Source organism: Polypterus senegalus, chromosome 2 (genome assembly GCF_016835505.1).
Source record: "Polypterus senegalus isolate Bchr_013 chromosome 2, ASM1683550v1, whole genome shotgun sequence".
NCBI lineage: Eukaryota > Metazoa > Chordata > Cladistia > Polypteriformes > Polypteridae > Polypterus > Polypterus senegalus.
The window spans coordinates 255,157,001-255,176,099 of NC_053155.1; the positions used below are offsets into that span (position 1 = coordinate 255,157,001).

General features: G+C 35.9%; 2 protein-coding genes across 2 annotated transcripts in view; one reads left to right on the forward strand and one right to left on the reverse strand.

Moving 5' to 3' along the window:
- LOC120523791 (dTDP-D-glucose 4,6-dehydratase-like) overlaps window positions 1-11,948 on the reverse strand; it is a 60,314-nt gene extending 48,366 nt beyond the window's left edge. The window contains exons 1-2 of the mRNA XM_039745390.1: window positions 11,690-11,948; window positions 8,844-8,910 (exon numbers count right to left, since the gene is read on the reverse strand). Of these exons, the coding sequence (XP_039601324.1) occupies window positions 8,844-8,910; window positions 11,690-11,784 (162 nt within the window). The 5' untranslated portion in view covers window positions 11,785-11,948. The remainder of the gene's footprint in view (window positions 1-8,843; window positions 8,911-11,689) is intronic.
- Window positions 11,949-12,211: 263 nt separating this feature from the next.
- The window catches only part of gpr180 (G protein-coupled receptor 180), a 29,998-nt gene continuing 23,110 nt past the window's right edge, over window positions 12,212-19,099 (forward strand). Inside the window, exons 1-2 of the mRNA XM_039745391.1 lie at window positions 12,212-12,419; window positions 15,510-15,668. Of these exons, the coding sequence (XP_039601325.1) occupies window positions 12,281-12,419; window positions 15,510-15,668 (298 nt within the window). The 5' untranslated portion in view covers window positions 12,212-12,280. The remainder of the gene's footprint in view (window positions 12,420-15,509; window positions 15,669-19,099) is intronic.

Below are 19,099 nucleotides of genomic sequence, written 5' to 3' on the forward strand. Positions count from 1 at the left end.
AAATGCCGCGGCAAACTTAAAAGCACAGGTATTGATTTTTTGATTGTTTGCTTTTCTTTGCGAGCGCTCTCTCTCTCTCTCCCTCTGAAATTCTCTGCTCCTGAAGAGAAGAAGCTCTATTTGCATTCTTTTTATTGTGAGAAAGAACTGTCATCTCTGTCTTGTCATGGAGGACAGTTTAAACTTTTGACTAAAGGGTGTTATTTCATGTCTAGAGGGCTCTAATAATGTTAACAGTGAGGGAGAGTTTATAAGGGCTTAAAATATATAAAAATAACTACACAAACATATGGTTTCTACTTCGCGGATTTTCGTCTATCGCGGCTGGTTCTGGAACGCAACCCCCGCGATCGAGGAGGGATTACTGTATTACTCTTTATATAAGAAACATTTTTCTTTTATAATTTGCTTTTACAGCTACCTATAACCTTGGCCGAAATGAATATTCATTTTACTCTTACAAACTCTTGGAAGGAAGATTTGTAATTCTACCAAGTCCTTGCAGAGGTGGCACATTTTTAGATTAGTCCCCAGATGACCAGGGTCAGCTATGAAATAAGTAGGTTTACAACAGAAATTGTCAATTACCTGACAAGTAGGCCTGTTGATAAATGTGTCATTAATGGGACACATCTGTGTCTAAAAACAATTAATGTTGAATGTGAACACAATATATGTATATGAACTTAGCTCTTTATAATAGTAATGATATGAGATAATATGCTGAAGATAATTTGAAGTAGGCTACAACAGCATACATAAGCATACTTACTGCATATTGCAGCACAACATTCTTTAGACAGAGAGAAAGACAGAAAGACAGAGAAAGACAGATATATATATATATATATATATATATATATATATATATATATATATATAGAGAGAGAGACAGGCAGGCAGGCAGACAGAACCTAAGGTCATCAAATGCAAAGTTAAACTATAGCAGGATGCAAATGATATTAAATATGTTTAAATACAAAGAATGTATATATAGTTTTTCAAGTTAATATTACTTTTTAAAACTCATATATTTAACTGTTTTAACTGATTTTATAGTAAAGAATTGCAGAAAACAATAACACAGGAGATATGACTCCAAAGATTACTGAAGCTCACTTGAAAATGCCACCACAGAAAATGGTGCTTTAAACTATTGGTAAAATCAGCTATAGAAGATTATTTTTCAACTTCTGACTTAACTTTTCTTCAGTAAAAGCAGAAACATGTGTTAAGTTGCAACTTTCTTGGTTATTATTTCTCTTTTTATATAAAAAAATCCTGACACGAGACAAGACTTTTTTCAACAGATTTTTTCAATTCACGTGAGATAAGACTTTGGCCATGAGATTTTTTTCAAGTTGCATCCTCCTCTCAACCATATTCAACCATGCACATGGTAAAATAAATTTTTACTTTTTCGTCACTTTAAATTTCCAATTAAAGACGACGTATTATGTCCAAATCCTATTGAAGAATTTCATCTTGAAGGGAGATCAACTGAAAAAATGAGTACAAAGGTAATCCTACTACCGAGAAATGATGAAGTTAAACAAATTAACGGCAAAAATGTTGATCGGTTACACCGTAAATTGGTTAAATGCGTATAAATAGACTATGCTAAAACAGTTGGTGGTGATCATGCGGAAGATATCCCGAAGAACATCTACAACCATTATTGCCATCTGGTCTTCCACCGCACAAATTACTGTATAAAGAAGGATGTATCCAAAAAAGGTAATGTAGTACATCTTCCACGAATAACATTGGACAACACAGGAGATCTTGATATGCCATTCGTATTAAAACATTAACAGTTTCCCGTTAGAATATCTTTTACAAAGACAATTAACAAATCTCAGAGCCAAACTTTCGAAAAGTCATTTTATTTAATAGACAGAAAGAAACTAAATTCAATCACGAACAGTTATACATTGTGTTGTCACAATGAACTTCAATATTGACAAAAATTTAATTTAAAAAATTGTTTTTACTTAAGTTTTACAGTAAAAGTGTAAGTTTAAAAAGTATTTGCATGTTAATTTCAAAGCCAAACAGATTAGAATCATATTACGCAACAAATAACTTTAACACAACATGAAACAATTTACTACATTTTACTATGTTTTAATATGGTTAAGTACTCTCTGTAATGTAAAATAGTTCTATAATGCATATGTAACAATTCCCATGAAAATAAAAATCTGATTAAATTGTACATTCCCATCCCCATACGAGAGCAGCAGCACTGCAAACAGGCTAGTGCGTATTGTACATCCGCATCCCCATACGCGAGTAGCAGAAACAGGCTAGCAGGCCCGGGGGTTGGCGAGCGAAGCCAATTAAATGAACCAATACCAACAGACTTCAAAATACTACACAACCTAACAATGGGAATCTAACTTGTTGAATACTGGCTGCTATATTAAATAAGTCTGTTCCCCACTGCCAAATGGGTACCTTGGGAGAGAGGAAAAGCTATAGATGACAAACAAAACTAAATTCAGCAAGGCAAAAGAGAGCATAGATGAACAGATGTATCACATCAAACTGGCCTGGAGAATGACTTGAGGAAAAAATTCATCAAGGCACCATTAATACATCTGACAAAAATGACCAGAAGGAATAGCATAAACATGACTGGAATGTCCTGTGCCTGGTAGGACTGTCAGTAAGCAAAACCTCACACAACAGTATGTATTAATGGTAGATATACATTTATTACAGGTAAAATTCCATTACAACGAACTGCCAGGGACCTAAAAAATATTTAGTTGTAATGAGATTCTGTATTTGCCGCTATAGTGCTTTCTTGTACTTGCTTCCAAGCACTTGCAATCATTTCAAAAGCTTCTTTCGTGTTAATTTTCATCTCCTGCTGTCTACAAGCTATGCTGACGAGAATTTTTCTCAGCATTTCCTTGCAATAATACACTTTCAGGGTGTGAATGATGCCCAAACGCAATGGCTGAGGCACTGCTATGCAATTGGGTGGAAGGAATTCCATGTGAACATTATCTAAATGTGGAAGCATGTTGTATGCAGCACAGTTATCAATCTGAAGCCAAATCATCCTTTTCTTTCTTCTTCATATTGTGAGGTTTCTGAACTCTTTTGGGATCCCCCCACCCAACGGGAACATCATGCTGAAGTGCACCCTGACATCTGTGGAAGATTGTTTGTACATTGCTGTGGCAGGGCAACAGCAGGCTCATAGTGCTGCAGTGAAGTGCCACAGAAGCGAATCCTAAAAGGTCGGGGTTGCGCCATAAGTCCCTGTCTTGCACCCCAAAACATGAGACTTAGTATCAGTATTTTAGAAAAAACAGCTTTATTCAGCTTGAAACTGGAACAGCAGGGTTATTTATTGTAGCGTGATCTGCCACTCCCCTATAAACAGACAGCAGTCAGACAGGGTCGTGGCTAGGTTAGTGGCCAAGAAATCCTATTCCCTGCATTTACACATTTACAATGTTTCTTACAACACCCATCGAGATCATTTCTGTTTGCTTCGGTGAGGAGCCGCAGCAGAGCTGTGAGCCTGCTGTTGCTTCCGGCATTGGATAAACAGTTTTCCACACACAGGGATGCTCTCCAACACATTGTCCGGTTGGGGGAGGTCCGAAGAGAGTTTAGAAACCTCACATTTTCTTCAATGAGTGCCGCATTAAAAGGAATGTTTCTTGATCGAGTATCACTTAACCACATAAAAAAGGCTTTTTCAACGTCTTCAAATGCAGCAGTTCACATACGTTCGCAACCCGAGATTTTTCTTCTTTTTTTGCTCCGTCTTTCAAGAAAATTGACAGTGTCGATGGCGAAATTCTGAATTCACTGGCAACGTCTTTTTTCTTTTTGCTGGAATCGTGAGCTGCAAAAAGTTTAAGCTTTTTTTTTTTTTCTAATATGAACTGTTATTGTTTTTTCATATCTGCCGTTTCTATAGGAGGGTGACATTGAGTTAAATTCCAATGGATGTTTTTCAAATGTTGGCGAGCAATAAGCAAAAGGTATCACTGAAAACCACCAAAAACAGCAAAAAAAAAAAAAAACTGTACGAGGATAGTTCAAACAAAGAATTTTTTTTTTTACGGTGTTTCTGTTTGGGGATCATTGTGCACTGAGCTGCGACCACAGGACTAACTGCTCTGTGAATGATTCATTCAGGCAGTTCAAGGTCTCCTGGGCACTTTGTTGTAATGAAAGTATCTGTTGAATGTATTTCGTAGTAACGAGATTTCTACAGACTCATGTCATATGGGGAAAACTGTCAGGACCATAAAAATACTTTGTTGTAATGAAAATTTAGTTATAATGGAATATTACCTTTAATTTTGCAAGATACAAGTGAGTCAATATCGGCTATGGGCTATTTTGAAATGAGTCTATTTCAATTGGGGGCTGTTTTGAAGCAAGAATTATGAGAATAGGTTACAAATATTGACCAAAACAAGTGAAGGGTGCTCTAGACCTTATAAGTATGCTTCCACTGAAGAAATTAAAGCAAAAACTAGTTACCCGTATTTTAACTACACAGGAACGAACAATCAAAACCATTAGCAGTTAGGAAAATAATAGGGTTTAATGCAAGAGAAGGAGAATAGATGAAGATATAGATAAATTGGAGCAGCTGAATCTCTCAGTTGTTGGAGTACAAAAGTGAGATGGCATGGTGCTGAAAAACTATAAATTGGGAAATAAAAGCTGTTTTGGTCATGCTCTTCATAGGAAATACAAATTAAGAAGTGCTTGATTCAGCAATGCAAAGTGAATCCTGGTTTACCTATCCATAAAGAATGCTTGTGGCCAAATTCAGCCATTATTTTACCCGGCCTGGAGTTGCTGTGATGTAATAATTTATAAACAGAATTAAGAGCAATATGAAATGGTCTCTCCATAAAACACAACAGAAAGTCATGAAGCTAACCCAAAGTGATAATTTTTAAGTGTCTAGGGGATATTAATGCATTATTAGGAATGGCCACAAATGCTGACATGGCCCAGATGACAAAAAATGTTCCAATGACAACACAGAAAGCCCACAGACATGTTGCGAGGGTGCAAGGATCCAGAATTATGCCAATTTTTACCTAAGTAATTACAACCTTATGAATACCAGGTAAACTGAGAATTGCCCTTGCCGAGTGATTTGAAGCCTTAAGTGGGACTCTAACCACTGTGAAATCGATGGTAGGCTCTCAACTAGACCCAGGAAATTGTCTAGCAATATGTCTTTCAGAAGTAATTTTAATCTCTGAAGGTTTGATTACCCTACAGGAATGGATGTTTAACTAGCAGCAGCATTGATTAAAACATACTGGGTAAGACAGGACCATACAGAATGTATGCAATGTTATACATCAGGTAGTTGAATTATCAAACTGTCAGAGAACATGGCTGCATGTGTGAAGTGATGGAATAGAAACAGAAGGCTGGGCTTTAGTAAATCCAAGTATAGTATAGAACTAAAGTTTTGTGGTAAATCTGTGTGCACTGAGAAGCAGAGACAGACTGATAAGAAGGTAAAGAGAGGCAGGCCAACATAAACTTAAAGAATGGTTATGTGAGATACACATTAACTTCAGACGGCTTCAAGTGACATGCAGTCAAATGTTGGACTGGTACTAAAATTTTGTCTTCCATACAGACCTCAGTACCAAAAGCAAACCTATATACAGCATATAACAGTCAATGTATGTGTGTTTGTATATATGTATGTTCTTGTATCACTTCTGAATGGTTGGAGCAATTTTCATGAAACTTGGTACATGTTTGTCATTGGTCGACTAAAAATACTGTAGGGTGAAATCAACCCTAACCCAACCCCTTCTGGGTAGGGTGGGGAGTTATCTTGCAGTCTTGTATGCATATTATCATCCAGTTGACACTCGGAACGACCACCAGAGGGCAAACTGGTGGTGACGTTTAGCATTCTTTATGTTTGAGCACCACCGTGCCCCTGTTGCTTTTGAAATTAAATAGAGTTGGCCGGGTCCGAGTGTCATCTGGATAACATACATACAAGACCGCAAGAAAAGCACATTAGTGAGTCTTCATTGTTTCTTAATTTATTTTTAAAGTTGTGTTTTATTTTTAATTAAATTTTTCACATACAATACAAAAAAAAAACCCCTTTGTTTTCCTCCTGGGCAACGGCGGGTATTTCAGCTAGTTTCGAATAACCTGGAATATACGTCCCACATACAACCTATTCACCCCCTTCCAAACCATCTCTCAGCTGCCTTCCTGTTTTGTCACACTCCGAAAATCAACACAAGGAGTGGGGAAATCACCCATGTAGTCTCCAGTACATTTAAATTAATATATATTTTCAAAGAATAGGGTCTAGTTCCCCTGAGGTCAAATGTGATAGATGTAATTTGTATAATTCATCCTGGGTGTTTTTGGGGTGCAGTGGGGTGTACTGGGATTGCAATCATGCCAAGGATTATTATAGTTTTGACTTTTTATATTAGTTTTTACTTCTAGATTTTATCTGACCTTACTTGGAAATTCAGTTTAGTTTTAGTTTTCCTTCATTGTGTATTTTTAGTTTAAATTTAGTTTTTATTTCAGAGAAAAGACAAGCAAAATGACACCTTTTATTGGCTAACTAAAGATTACAATATGCAAGCTTTTGAGGCAACTCAGGTCCCTTCTTCAGGCAATACATCTTGCCTGAAGAAGGGGCCCGAGTTTCCTAGAAAGCTTGCATATTGTATCTTTTTAGTTAGCCAATAAAAGGTGTAATTTTGCTTAGCTTTTATTTCACAAAGACATTTTTATTTTATTTTTATATCTATTAGTTTCAGTTTTAGTAATAATGGTGTGGTTAAAGAGCTACTATGGAGTTTAGTTTTGTGTCGGCAGAGTAAGAGCAGGTAATAGGAGTATGGACAGCCACAATATGACAGAAGCAGCATCACAATCAGACAGAACTGTACACTTAACAGGTTTGGATACAAGTTTAATATTAGTGGAAGCTTATTACACAACATTGTTTACTATTTGGTTTTGATCAAAACAAGCATAATCAAAACCAGATACAGAATATGAACAATTTTGTACAATTTTATAATTTTTTTAAATACTTTCTATGTCATTTGTGCTGAACAAATGAAAAGTGCTAACAGAAAGCATACTTTTCATCTTTTCCTTTTATTGTCCAGAATGGGCCAATTTGGAATGAAATTTAGGTCAATTTTAAAGTTTGAGGGTTTTTTTAATCTAATTGTCTACAGCACACAACAATGTGCTTATAATGAATCCTTTTAATATTGCATTCAAAAATCTCCCATACTGGGCTTTGTTATTTTCTACCAGCCATATTGATCTCTGAATCCATCTCAGGTACATAAAATTTATAGACAGAATTTTGCCACCTGCAAGCCTGAAAAGATATCAAAAACCAAAGATAGATCCTACTGTGTTCTGACAGGCTTGATCATGAAAATCATGGGGGCTTAGGAAGAACAGAGCTCTTAGATTTAAATCAGTGTGCAGACCCCACCTGGCTCTACTGAGGGAAACAAATAAAAACAACTATGTAATGTCAAGGGTAGCGAGTGAGTAAGACTTAAATAGCCCATGCATAAGAACAGTAAACCCTTAATCAGCAGAGTAGGAGCAGGTAATAGGAGTATGGACAGCCACAAAATGACAGAAGCAACATCTCAGATTAGGAACAATATATATATTTTCTAAACCTGCTTATCCAGAGCAGGATTGCAGGAAACCAGGAGACTATCCCAGAATGTTTGGATGCATGCAATATGTATGATATGGCTGATGTTAAGAACAAAAAGAATATGATATTCCAACTCAGGAATTTTAAAAACTTTGTATCGCTTCATTATTAAATGACATTTGTAAAGCAAAAGTGGCTGGTCAGCAACAATATGCTGATATTGTATAGTGACCGTCAGTCTCTCAATCAGTGCCATTTTATTTTCAAAAAGGATTTCTACTACGTGAAGTGGCAGGTGAATTATTGTCAACAAAACGCAGGCACCTGAGAAATAATCTGAATCATTACTCACTCATGATTTTTCTATCCATATAGTAAAGGTTTTGTTGACCAGCACTATTCAACTTTAGGCATTTGAATTACATATTGTTATACAAGGAGCACATTTTTAAAACAACAATTAAGATATTATCTTTGACGATACATATAGCACATTCTTACTAACAAGCCATAAAATAAAAAAAAGTCTGAGACTGGCAAGGATTGGTTTCTAATTAAGCAATTGGGTAGGAATGAAAATCTGAAGCCATTGCAGGATCAACACTGCCCACTCCTAGGCGAGCAAAGTGCAAATCACGTGGCATGGCAGCAACAGCAAGCCAGCAGCTGATTGAGCAAAGAGGAGTTAAAAAATGTATTCGTTTCTCATTGTATCATTTTAACATAAAAATATCATTCATCTAGATTCTGAAATTTTCCATTACAGGACAGTGGTCTCTCAGAAGCTATTCCAGGAACAAAGAGGGCAAGAGAAGCACTTAAAATGCAATTGATACCAGTGTCCATAATTTCCCCCAGGAAAACAACACACCAATCTCTGACTCATTCCAGGCCAATTTAGAATCACCGATTAACATAATGAACTTATTTTTCAAATGTAAGATGAAACTGATGTGGATTTAGGGAGAACATTTAGACTCTACTCAAATATGGGACTGCGAAATAAATTTTGTCGTTAATGACCAATTGAGGCAAGCAACCAAAATTAAATACTGCCATTAAAGTTTTATTACAGACTGCTTGTGTTAAAATATGTATCACTGCAAATAAATGCACACATTTAAAACTAAGAAGTCATTGTAAGAAAATGAATTACCTTGTCCAAAATTATGATAAGGCAATCAGAATACTTTTCTATGAGGGAAATAACCACATGTGATGCACTGAGAATCAAAGGGAGAAAAAAATATAGGTAAATTAAAAGATAAAGGTTATACACATATACACCCATTCAAAGTATGATGCATATAGCTCAACATCAAGAGAATTTGTTAATGACTGTTACTTAACTGCAAAATATATTTTCACCAGGTTATCAATAAACAACTCACAATGTAACTAATAATTAATAATAATAATTCTTTGCATTTATATTTGCATTTTCTCACTACTCAAAGCGCTCATCACTTGCAGGTTAAGGGCCTTGCTCAAGGGCCCAACAGAGCAGAGTCCCTTTTGGCATTTACGGGATTTGAACCGGCAACCTTCCAATTGCCAGTGCAGATCCCTAGCCTCATAGCCACCACAAAACAGCACTTTAACTCAGGAAACAGAACAAGTTCATCCATTTCTGGAATAATCAATCAATTAAAAGCAAACTGGAGAAAAAATATTAAAGGCCCTCTTTGGAATGCTTTGCACAAAATTACTAAGTAATGCATTTCTTTAGATAGAATCTTATTTCAAAAATATTTTCTGGGAATGTTTAAGAAGCTGTCTTTTGAAAACTCTCTAACCTCTATTAATCTATTATATATATATATATATATATATATATATATACACACACAGTATATAATTCAACTTCTTAATGTCTGTCCGCTTTTCATGAAAGAACTACTTAAAGGATTTGGATCAGGTTTTTTTCTATAATTTGCTTGATCATTCTGGTTGATTTTCCAACTTCCCTCATCGCACTAAGTATCATAGGGTACTGATTTATTTGCACAAATCTGTGAGAGAGGCTGTGGGCCGAGGGGAGGGGGATGGAGCCCTCCTCACTCACGCACCAGTATCCGTTTTAGTTGGTCTACCTCTCGCCGCGTTTCGGAGCGTACTTTGCCTCCACTTAGTGTTACCCGTTTGCTCAACAGATATTATCATCTACAGACTGTAAAGGAATAACGTTTGATATTTTTGAGAGGCAGATAAGAGCTACGTGTGTTTTACAGGTTAGCTGCTGACTGCAGAGATATCATGGCCATGTGCTTTTCTCCCCACGCGAGGGACACTCTCCCATCAGAGCTGAACATGATCAGATACAGTGCTAATGTCTGACGTTGGAGCGTACCTATCTTCCACTTGGCCAGCATTACATTTTACAAATTAATGTGCTTTTAGGGATCTTTCTGTTCTGGTGCACGATGATGAATGGTTTATGAACCATTTTATTTTCTTTTTACTGTCCCCAGCCTAAGACAGACGGGAGTGGAGTTCTGGGGGGAATCAATCTGCCAGTGACAGGTGCTTTGCTTTTTCATCTCTACCTTATTTTTTTGTTACAGACAAGGTGCGGTTGGTAGAGCTCACTGCATACATGCCTGCAGTAACGCAATGCCATTTTAACCTATTTGAGCTTGTCTGTGACTAGTGTGGATCACCAAAATTTGCCAAAGGGTTTTTCACAATGAATATGCTGTGTTCACAGGTGATCTTGTTTGCTGAATATTTTTCTTGAAAGTTGCAGTGTCTGGCTTACGCAAACATTTTTTTCCAAAGTTCCCCAAGATGCTTTGTGCGGCAAATGTCACATCACAAAGCTGTAACAGGTGTGTGCAGAACTTTCTCTCATGCCTGTTGTAAGATCGTTGCCAACTTGCCAATCATTATGTTGCCTCAGGGTGGCAACTAGGTAGGGTTCAAGGCACATTCATATACACACACATTTACAAGAAGACTGTGATTTGTAAATAATTGCACAGAAATGTGCATATGGAAGATTTTATAATTCAGATTTTTTATTTGACATAGACATACTTCATGCTTGAATCAACACAAAGCTTTATAAATGAGATGCCTAAATCATGGAAGTACCAACTCTCCTTCTAAAAACCTCACAATGAGCTGCACAAAGCAGAACCATAAGTGTAAACCATTGCAGTACATGATGAATACAGTCAAAGATGATGGATATTTGCCTCAAGGGAGGAGAATTGCCTTTTTACATAATCTCAACAAATAACAAAACACAAGACAAAATTTTAACTTGACAAAAATAAAAGAAGCAGTCATTGTGAAGTATTAAAAAAAATTACAGTACTTAGTTAAGGTTTTTTTTTTAAATTGGAGATCGAAAAAAAAAAAAAGCATACATCGCTGAGACGAGTGCCTGCCACAAAAGTCATCCCTCTTCTGGATTTCCGTAATACTCTTTCCGAATGTATGTAAGCTTTCGAGGCAGCTCAGGCCCGTTCTTCAGGCAGAACATTCTTTTCAGTTAGCCAATAAAAGACGTCATTTTGCTTCTCATCGAATGTTCTCATAAAATAACAGAAATAACATTAGAATAGTGAAACGAAATTCAAATTTAAGTTACTGTACAAATGATGAAAAAGCACCTTTTATGAAGTCTTCTTACGCAAGACCCTATAGTTTCCTTTAGTTGCTTATTTTTCCTAACTCTAAACAATGCTTGAAAAAGAAAGCTACTCGCATTATAAGAATCACCTGTAAGTCTACTTTCTCACTACTGATTTCTTTTTTCAGATCGACGCCTTAAAACGATTTCGTTTTCTAAATATAAAGAAGACTTACACTCAACAGACAATCCGCTATCAGAGTCCGCAAAAATCTTTAAAACATATTGCCTGCATTTCAACCCGTGGCTACCTAAGACGCCCAGACATACACATCTAACTCTCTCAAGAACTGTCTTTCATCATAACATTAATGGGGGGAAAAAAAACCTGAAAAACACGAGCCTTCACAGTAACAGCCACGTACATAAAGCCAGCTCCACCGGTGACAAGAATCCTCTTCCTAAACTTTTCAGTATCATCCGACTTATCCGAGAAAGAAATGTCTTCGCCTCCAGACATTTTTCAAATGGCTCAGCTGGTAGCATACTCATTTGCGGCATGCCATAAAAACGGTCGCGAAAGTGATGTGCCGTTATTGATATAATCGCCTTTTCTATTAAAACGTTAGCTTTTTTCAACAATTTAATCTCGCATATATAGGAAACTACGATTATTACATTTGTATGTAGCTATTTACAAATATTATATTCTTACTATCCATTAGACGCCGCAATACCCTACACTTCGCCAGACATCTTCCACGGTTTACGGCACTGTTGACACGTATTACAGCAGTCGGCCGCGTTGGCTTTTGAAGTTGACAACCGAACAGCTGGTAGAAGTTCCGCCCTCCACTAACTATAATTGGCTACTTTAGACGTCAGGTAGAACAATCTGTTTCTTTATTGGCTATTTAACCCTTCTGTCAACTTACGTTCGTAGCATTTGCTTGTACAGTGGATTTCATCCTCCATTCATTGCAGTTAATGCAAAACGTTGTTTTTGTTAGTGTAAAATGTTTATTCGATATCTACTTCTTTTAGCAAATGTTCTTGTTATGTCATCCGTATGCGCCAAAACAGTAACTGGAGTATTCAAGAGCGAAACTTCAAGACAGAACAGTGGCCAGTACATTTCAAAATTTGTGTACCATGGTAGGTTAATAGGCATTCTTTGGAAATTAATTCATAAACATTCAACTTTACCTTTATTGTTTGGTTTACTGTTTCTTCTTCGTTTTTCTTGTCCTAAACGTCTTATGTAATGCAACATCAGCTGTGAGCGATTAAGAAGTGTTTTATTCACTAGTGTCCAGCAGCGAGTGACACATTGCTTTGAAGAACCTGTGGGGATCGAGGTACTTTGGATATATGTACATGCATTTCATAAAGAATCAGAACAGGGTCTGAAATAGCAGCTCTTTCCTTCGACTCTTTCTCTTCTGCACAGTAATCTGTATTCTTTGTAACTATTCTGAAATCCGTTAGAAGGTTCATTCTGGTTAGTGCAGAAATTGAACAAAATATGCAATAATGAAACAAGATGTGAAAGTCAATTTAGCATTTTCTTTCATATTGCATTTCAGCTTATAATATGTATTACTGCATCTCATCTTAAAATAAATTTCTTGAATACACTAACAGTTTAGTGATTCGTGGTACTCAGTATTGAAGGTAAAGCATCCTCAACATTATGTGTGTTTTACAGTTTGGGACTATTTCAGTTGCTGTATGTTTTATGCAATTTCTTAAGTGATAAACATAATCAAGTGTTTAATACAACGCATCACAAGATAACATGATGTCAGAAAAAAAAAACCTTGGGAAAGTTGATCATTCCGTAGAACAGTGAGCCCAACTGCAAGGCCAGAGTAACCTTAGATAAAGCCCTGATGTCACTCCAGTTGAGAGTTTGTGACAGTATTTGAAAATTGTGATACACAAGCATCACCTGACTAACTTCAACATCCTGCGAAAATCTGCCTGGAAGCATGGGAAAAAAAATCACTCCCAAGTAATGTGCAGAGGTTGTACATTCTTAAGCCAGAGAGCTTCAAATTGTCATTAATGCAAATGATGTATGTATAAAATATTACCATGTGGTATCAAAAACTTGTACAAAAAGAATATTTCCTTTTTTTTGGAATGTTTTATAAAATAGAATTTAGTTGCATTAAAGAACCAATTTTAGGTGTCTTTGCAATAAAAATCATACAGGGAACAAAATATAATTGCTGGATTAGTTATTTAGTAAAACTGGAGAATTCATCAGGGTCTGCATATTTTTGTGAGACAGTCTAGCTGGCATTAGCAGAGCTAATGTAATTGATAGGATTTTATAGAAAAAATAAACAACTGCTGAATAGCCATGGGAAATTACAATTTTCCTGCTTTGTGAGAAGTATGCAAAGTTTGGGGAAGCTTGACTGGTTTTTCCAGCTGTTCTGTGCACAGTGCATCGATTTGTAACTTTTCTATCTTATTTAAGAAGTCATTGGCAACAGCTTCATGTGTTAATTATATACTAATGTATGAAATCTCTTACAGTATACCTTAAAACAGTATGTTGGTTATTATAACTAACAATAGTTCCAACTGTACTCTGAACCACATTATGTATTTCTTAAGCTTATCATCTTACTAGCCTTTTTCTCTGTGTTCATAATGAGAATGGCATGACTTAAGAATTAGTTGCCCTTTCTTACATATGATGAACTGAGAAAATTCTGTTCAAAATGACTGGACCATCTTGGCTATTCAGTTTTAGACATCCACGTAATTACTTGGCAATTAATTTGTCTCCACAAATATACTTCAAGTGTTTCACAAATACCTCTGAAAATATGTTGGTCTCTATAAAGTTGTTGTGGAACTTGTGTAGAAATGAACTTGTTAAACCTAGTTAGCATCAATGGATAAAGCAGCCAGTTTGGGATGTATTAGTGGAGCGTAATAATCTGATTTCTTGATTAAATTAATCATGGCCAGAAAAAGCAGTATGTTATTATTAATAAAATGTATTCAATTTTTGAGTAAATATCATGCACAGTTAGGAAAAAAATATGAATTTTCTCAAAAATGGATGTAGAAACCACAATGGTTTGATGTGTTCCTTGATAAAATGTAAAAATATTGAGGCAGTTTTCGATAGTACTGGTTTATATATAAATTTATAGGGTCACATGTACAGAGTACAGTGAAATTCTTAAGTACATATGCAAATTAAAGTGCAATATGTCACTATTTCCAGCACCATTAATAGTACGTAATAACTATGTTACCTTACAACTTCTGTCTTCCTTACTTTAAATAATTACCTAGCCTCAAAACATCTGTGTTCCTTACCTGAAAAATTACAGTACACATTTGTCAACAGATTATACAGCGCATTCCATTATTTCAGCTCCTCAATAATGGCAATAGTGGACCAATATAGAATAGGTAGTGAACCTAAAATGCACAGATTACCTAAAGCAAGGTTTAATCCATCCATCCATTTTGGTAACCTCCTAATCTAGGGCTTAATCTAAGGGCAGCTGTAACCTTTCCCAGCAAGCATAGGGCAAAAGATGAGGATAACACCTGGACAGGGCACCAATCCATCACAGGGTGAATGTCAGTTCACCTATCCTGCATGTCTTTGGACTGTGGGGGGGCGGGGGGAACCGGAGCTCTCAGGGGAAACTCATTTGCACACAGGGAGAACATGCAGACTCCAGACAGGAAGTACCCAGGACGTGAATCCCAGTTTCTTTATTGCAAGGCGTCTGTGCTACAACCTTGCCCCTTGCAAGAGTTAATTCACAATTAAAATCTCCTGCTGCTGAGTTTTATGAAAGTTAAGTATTAACATTTTAGCAAAAATACATGCATTTTGAACATTTTGAGCATACAAATGGAAAATGGACATGTGGGTTATGCAGTATGAGTTATGTTAGAATTTTTTATTCTGTTTTGCATGGATGTTTCTCATATTGTTTGCCATTGTCCAACATTGCCTAGTCACTATTGGTACCTGTTCTATTAGAATCTTTGTTACGTACTTTGTCTTTGAAAACATGAGATTAAAAACTATATGGGATAAGTAACATGTAAAAAAGATAACATTTTTAGGTGGAGTATTCCTTTCTAATTTTAATTGACAATGGAAGTGATTGTGTTGAAATATTACAGTAAATAAAGTATGTTTCTCTCTGCAGTTGCCTAAATAACACTGTAGTAACATGCAGTCTTTTTTATGCACAGGAAAAGATGCCTTGTTATGCTGCAGACTTGAAGATTCCCCAGTAGCAACTGAAAAGGAGTCAAAGCTAATTCTTTACCGAGAACAAGGATGGTTAAATTTGCTGCGCGCTTTTGAAAATCTCAGTTGCTTGGAACAACTTGAAAAAGCGGATTTAAAAAGTAAGATTTTGAAATATAAAGTTTAATATGTTTTAAAAATGGCACCATAAAATTGCTGTTCATCCTAAAATGTTATATCTGTTTTGTGGACCAAACTGCAGAATGTACCTTTAAACCTTTTACAGATTTTAGTACATTTTCAGCGAAGTTAAAATTTATAATTGAGATGACAGAATGAGACAGATCTTTAAAGTATCAATTTTTATTTCAGTGTATTTCTTCGTATATATTCTGTAATGTTTTAGAATTAAACTACTTAAGTGATTATAATTGTTTTCAAACTTGGTTGAAAGTAATTTCTTATTTATAAGATGTTTCCTATTGCATTTATTCTGCATAGATAAAAAATGACAAGTCTGCAATGTTGGATTTAACGTTTCCTTTTCACTTTGGCACAGTGGCTTAGTATTTATTGTTCTGTCACAGTTCAATATAGGGGTTCAGTCTGTATGAGTTTTGCTAGGTATTTCTTCCCTACATTCTATGATGTGGACATAGATTGATAGGTGGCTTGAAAAGTGACTCAGTATGAATAAGTGTGTTTGCATAATTGATTGTGCCCCACAATGAATCTGTTCCTGTTTGTAAAAAGTTCTTGCATTGAACATTGTATGGATAAATTCTAGTTCTCCATGATCCTCAGTTGAAATAAACTAGTTTGATAAATGAGTCAGTGTTCCCTTTTTTCTCCTAATTGTATAGTCATTAAACCAAAGTTCAGACTAGATAACTGTTTATGAGATAAATTCAAGAAATCTGTATACTTAAAGAAGAAATTAACCAGAACAATAGTTCGTAAATTAGATACAGTTGGCCCTACACATCTGCAGGTTCTGTATCTGCGGATTCAGCCCACCATGGATCAAATTTATTTTGTTGAGAAAAAAAAAAAACAAACTTCCAAAAAGCAAAACTTGAGTTTACCATATACTGAGCACTACATTAAATCCACAAGAATGAAGTGTTGTGTAGCCTCCCCCCATTTCAGAGATACTCAGTCTCTCTCTAGCAGCTGTTATCTGAGCATTGTTTGCCTTGTATCTTCATTTGTTCACTACTTGTGTTGTGTGTATCCTATGTTTCTGTGAAAAATGGCTCCTATAAAGTAGTTAAGTGGCTGAAACAATCCCGCACAGGCTAAGAGGGAGTGTGCTATCTCTCAATAACAAAATAAAAGTTTTAGATCTTTAGAAAAGTACCTACCATGTGACTTGCTTGAAGTAGGCCATAGGGTTGGTAAGAATGAATCAAGTATTCTCCCAGTAAAACAGAAGCCGATTGTGCGGAAGAGATAGCTCTGCCCCTACAACAGCAAAAATGGTCTCTCTGAGAAAGAATTAAGAATTACACTACCAATCAAAGGTTCTAGAACACCTCTGTTTTTTCAGTTTTTATGGAAATTCACACAGTTTAATGTTTCATGAAATCAAGGTACAGAACAAGTAAACAATGGCAAATAAAAAAATAAGTCAAGGAATCATTAAGTGTTCAAAATTGTATTAAAATTTTTGATTCATCAAAGTAGCCACCTTTTGCTGATTGAACAGCCAAACTGTGGCAACACTTTTGATTCAGAATGCCAGTGCATATCACCAACTCTTCCTTCAGCAAAAGAATCCCAGTCCATCACACTTCCTCCACCATGTTTGACACTTGGCGTCACTTACTGATGAACCATCCTTTCACCAACTTGCGTGATGAACCGAAGATGTAAATTTTTGTTTCATTAGTCCATAAGACTTTCTTCCAGTCTGCAGTAGTCCACAGCCGGTATTTCAATGCCCCATTTTGTCCGTTAAGGAATGGCTTTCTTACTGCCACTTGCCCTATCAAACCTGCAGCTCAAAGTTTTCTCTTCACAGTAGAAACTGAGACTTGCTTTTTTTGACCACTGTTAAGCTGTTCCTGAAGCTGTTGTGCTGTTAGGCACCTATCACACAAACTGGTGGCCCTCAGAAACTTGACCTCTGACTGGGTTGTGACTTAGGAAGAGATCTGGCAGACCCAATCAGAGTTTTTTCCAGTTTCCAATTTCCTTTGGATTGTGCAGGACACCATACTCACTACTACTTTGATTTTTTTTTTCTTTCTCAAAATGAATGGGCTTCACTTCCAAGCGTAATAATGCCATATCTCATTTCATTTGTTAATTGTCATTTTCTTGCCATTATTACTGGAATTTACAACAGTAAATTTCAGCAGTATAATATTGTCCAAGTAGCTCTTCAAATTGTGTAGTAGCACAGTCTGTTCCAACTCTACTTTAAGACTAGCAGAAGGTTTTTAAGTAATCGACAGGCTAGGGATCTGCACTGGCAATTGAAAGGTTGCCGGTTCGAATCCCATAAATGCCAAAAAGGAACTCTGCTCTGTTGGGCCCTTGAGCAAGGCCATTAACCTGCAATTGCTGAGCGCTTTGAGTAGTGAGAAAAGTGCTATATAAATGCAAAGAATTATTATTATTAACAGAAGTCTGGACACCTCTGTAAATTGTTTGCAACCTGTTAGTTTTTCCCTAAAAAATGCCCATTTGTATATTCTGAAATTATTTTTTTTTTCCGTTTTTGCTAACCAAAACTTTAAAAACTCATGGCAGTTTACGTGTTACCATTTCACGATTTTAGGTCATTTATTACATTTCAACTGATTACATTTGAAGGAAAACTTGAAAAACTGGGGTGTTCTAAAAGTTTGGATTGGTAGTGTAAATAAATGATTAATAATCTCACAGGCTGTTGTTGATACAAAATGTAAATGACTTCCCACCAAATGCTTAATGCTACTGTGTATCAGCTTTTAGACTTGCCCGAAATGGGAAGAGAGAGCACAACATTGACCCGATTGTTTTACATTGACTTTGGTTTCTTCCTTTTTTCCAATGATGTGCAGGTTAGTTTGATTATTGTTTGAGCAAGTATGTTGTATGATAGACTGATGATGTGACCAGGGTTGTTTTTGCTTTACATTCAATGCTACCATGATAGGCTAAAGCTTCTTATTATTTATTTAAATAAGTGGGATTAAAAAGTGAGAGAAGGCATGAATGACCTGATACTTGTGGGGGAACACTCTACAGTTCTTTGGATGATGATACTTACACTTCTGAAAAAAATGGTCATTAAATGGAGCCACTGTAAATTCAAGGAAATAAATAACTTACATTTCATTAAAACATTATATATATTCACTTCTGATATTTTCCCAAATTAAGCATTTATGGTAAACTGCTAACATTAACAATACATAAAGATTTTATGCATAAATTATTTAAATATGCCAAATGTTTGCATCCTTAAATGCAGCTGAATGTGAGAGAAGTAGTATACTGCTTTATTTCTTTTCTTAAACTTGCATATTCCCTCTTTTATTTTTCCATTATATTTTTATTGAATACTTTCACTTTTGGGCTTTACCTGTAATCATTGTTTTCA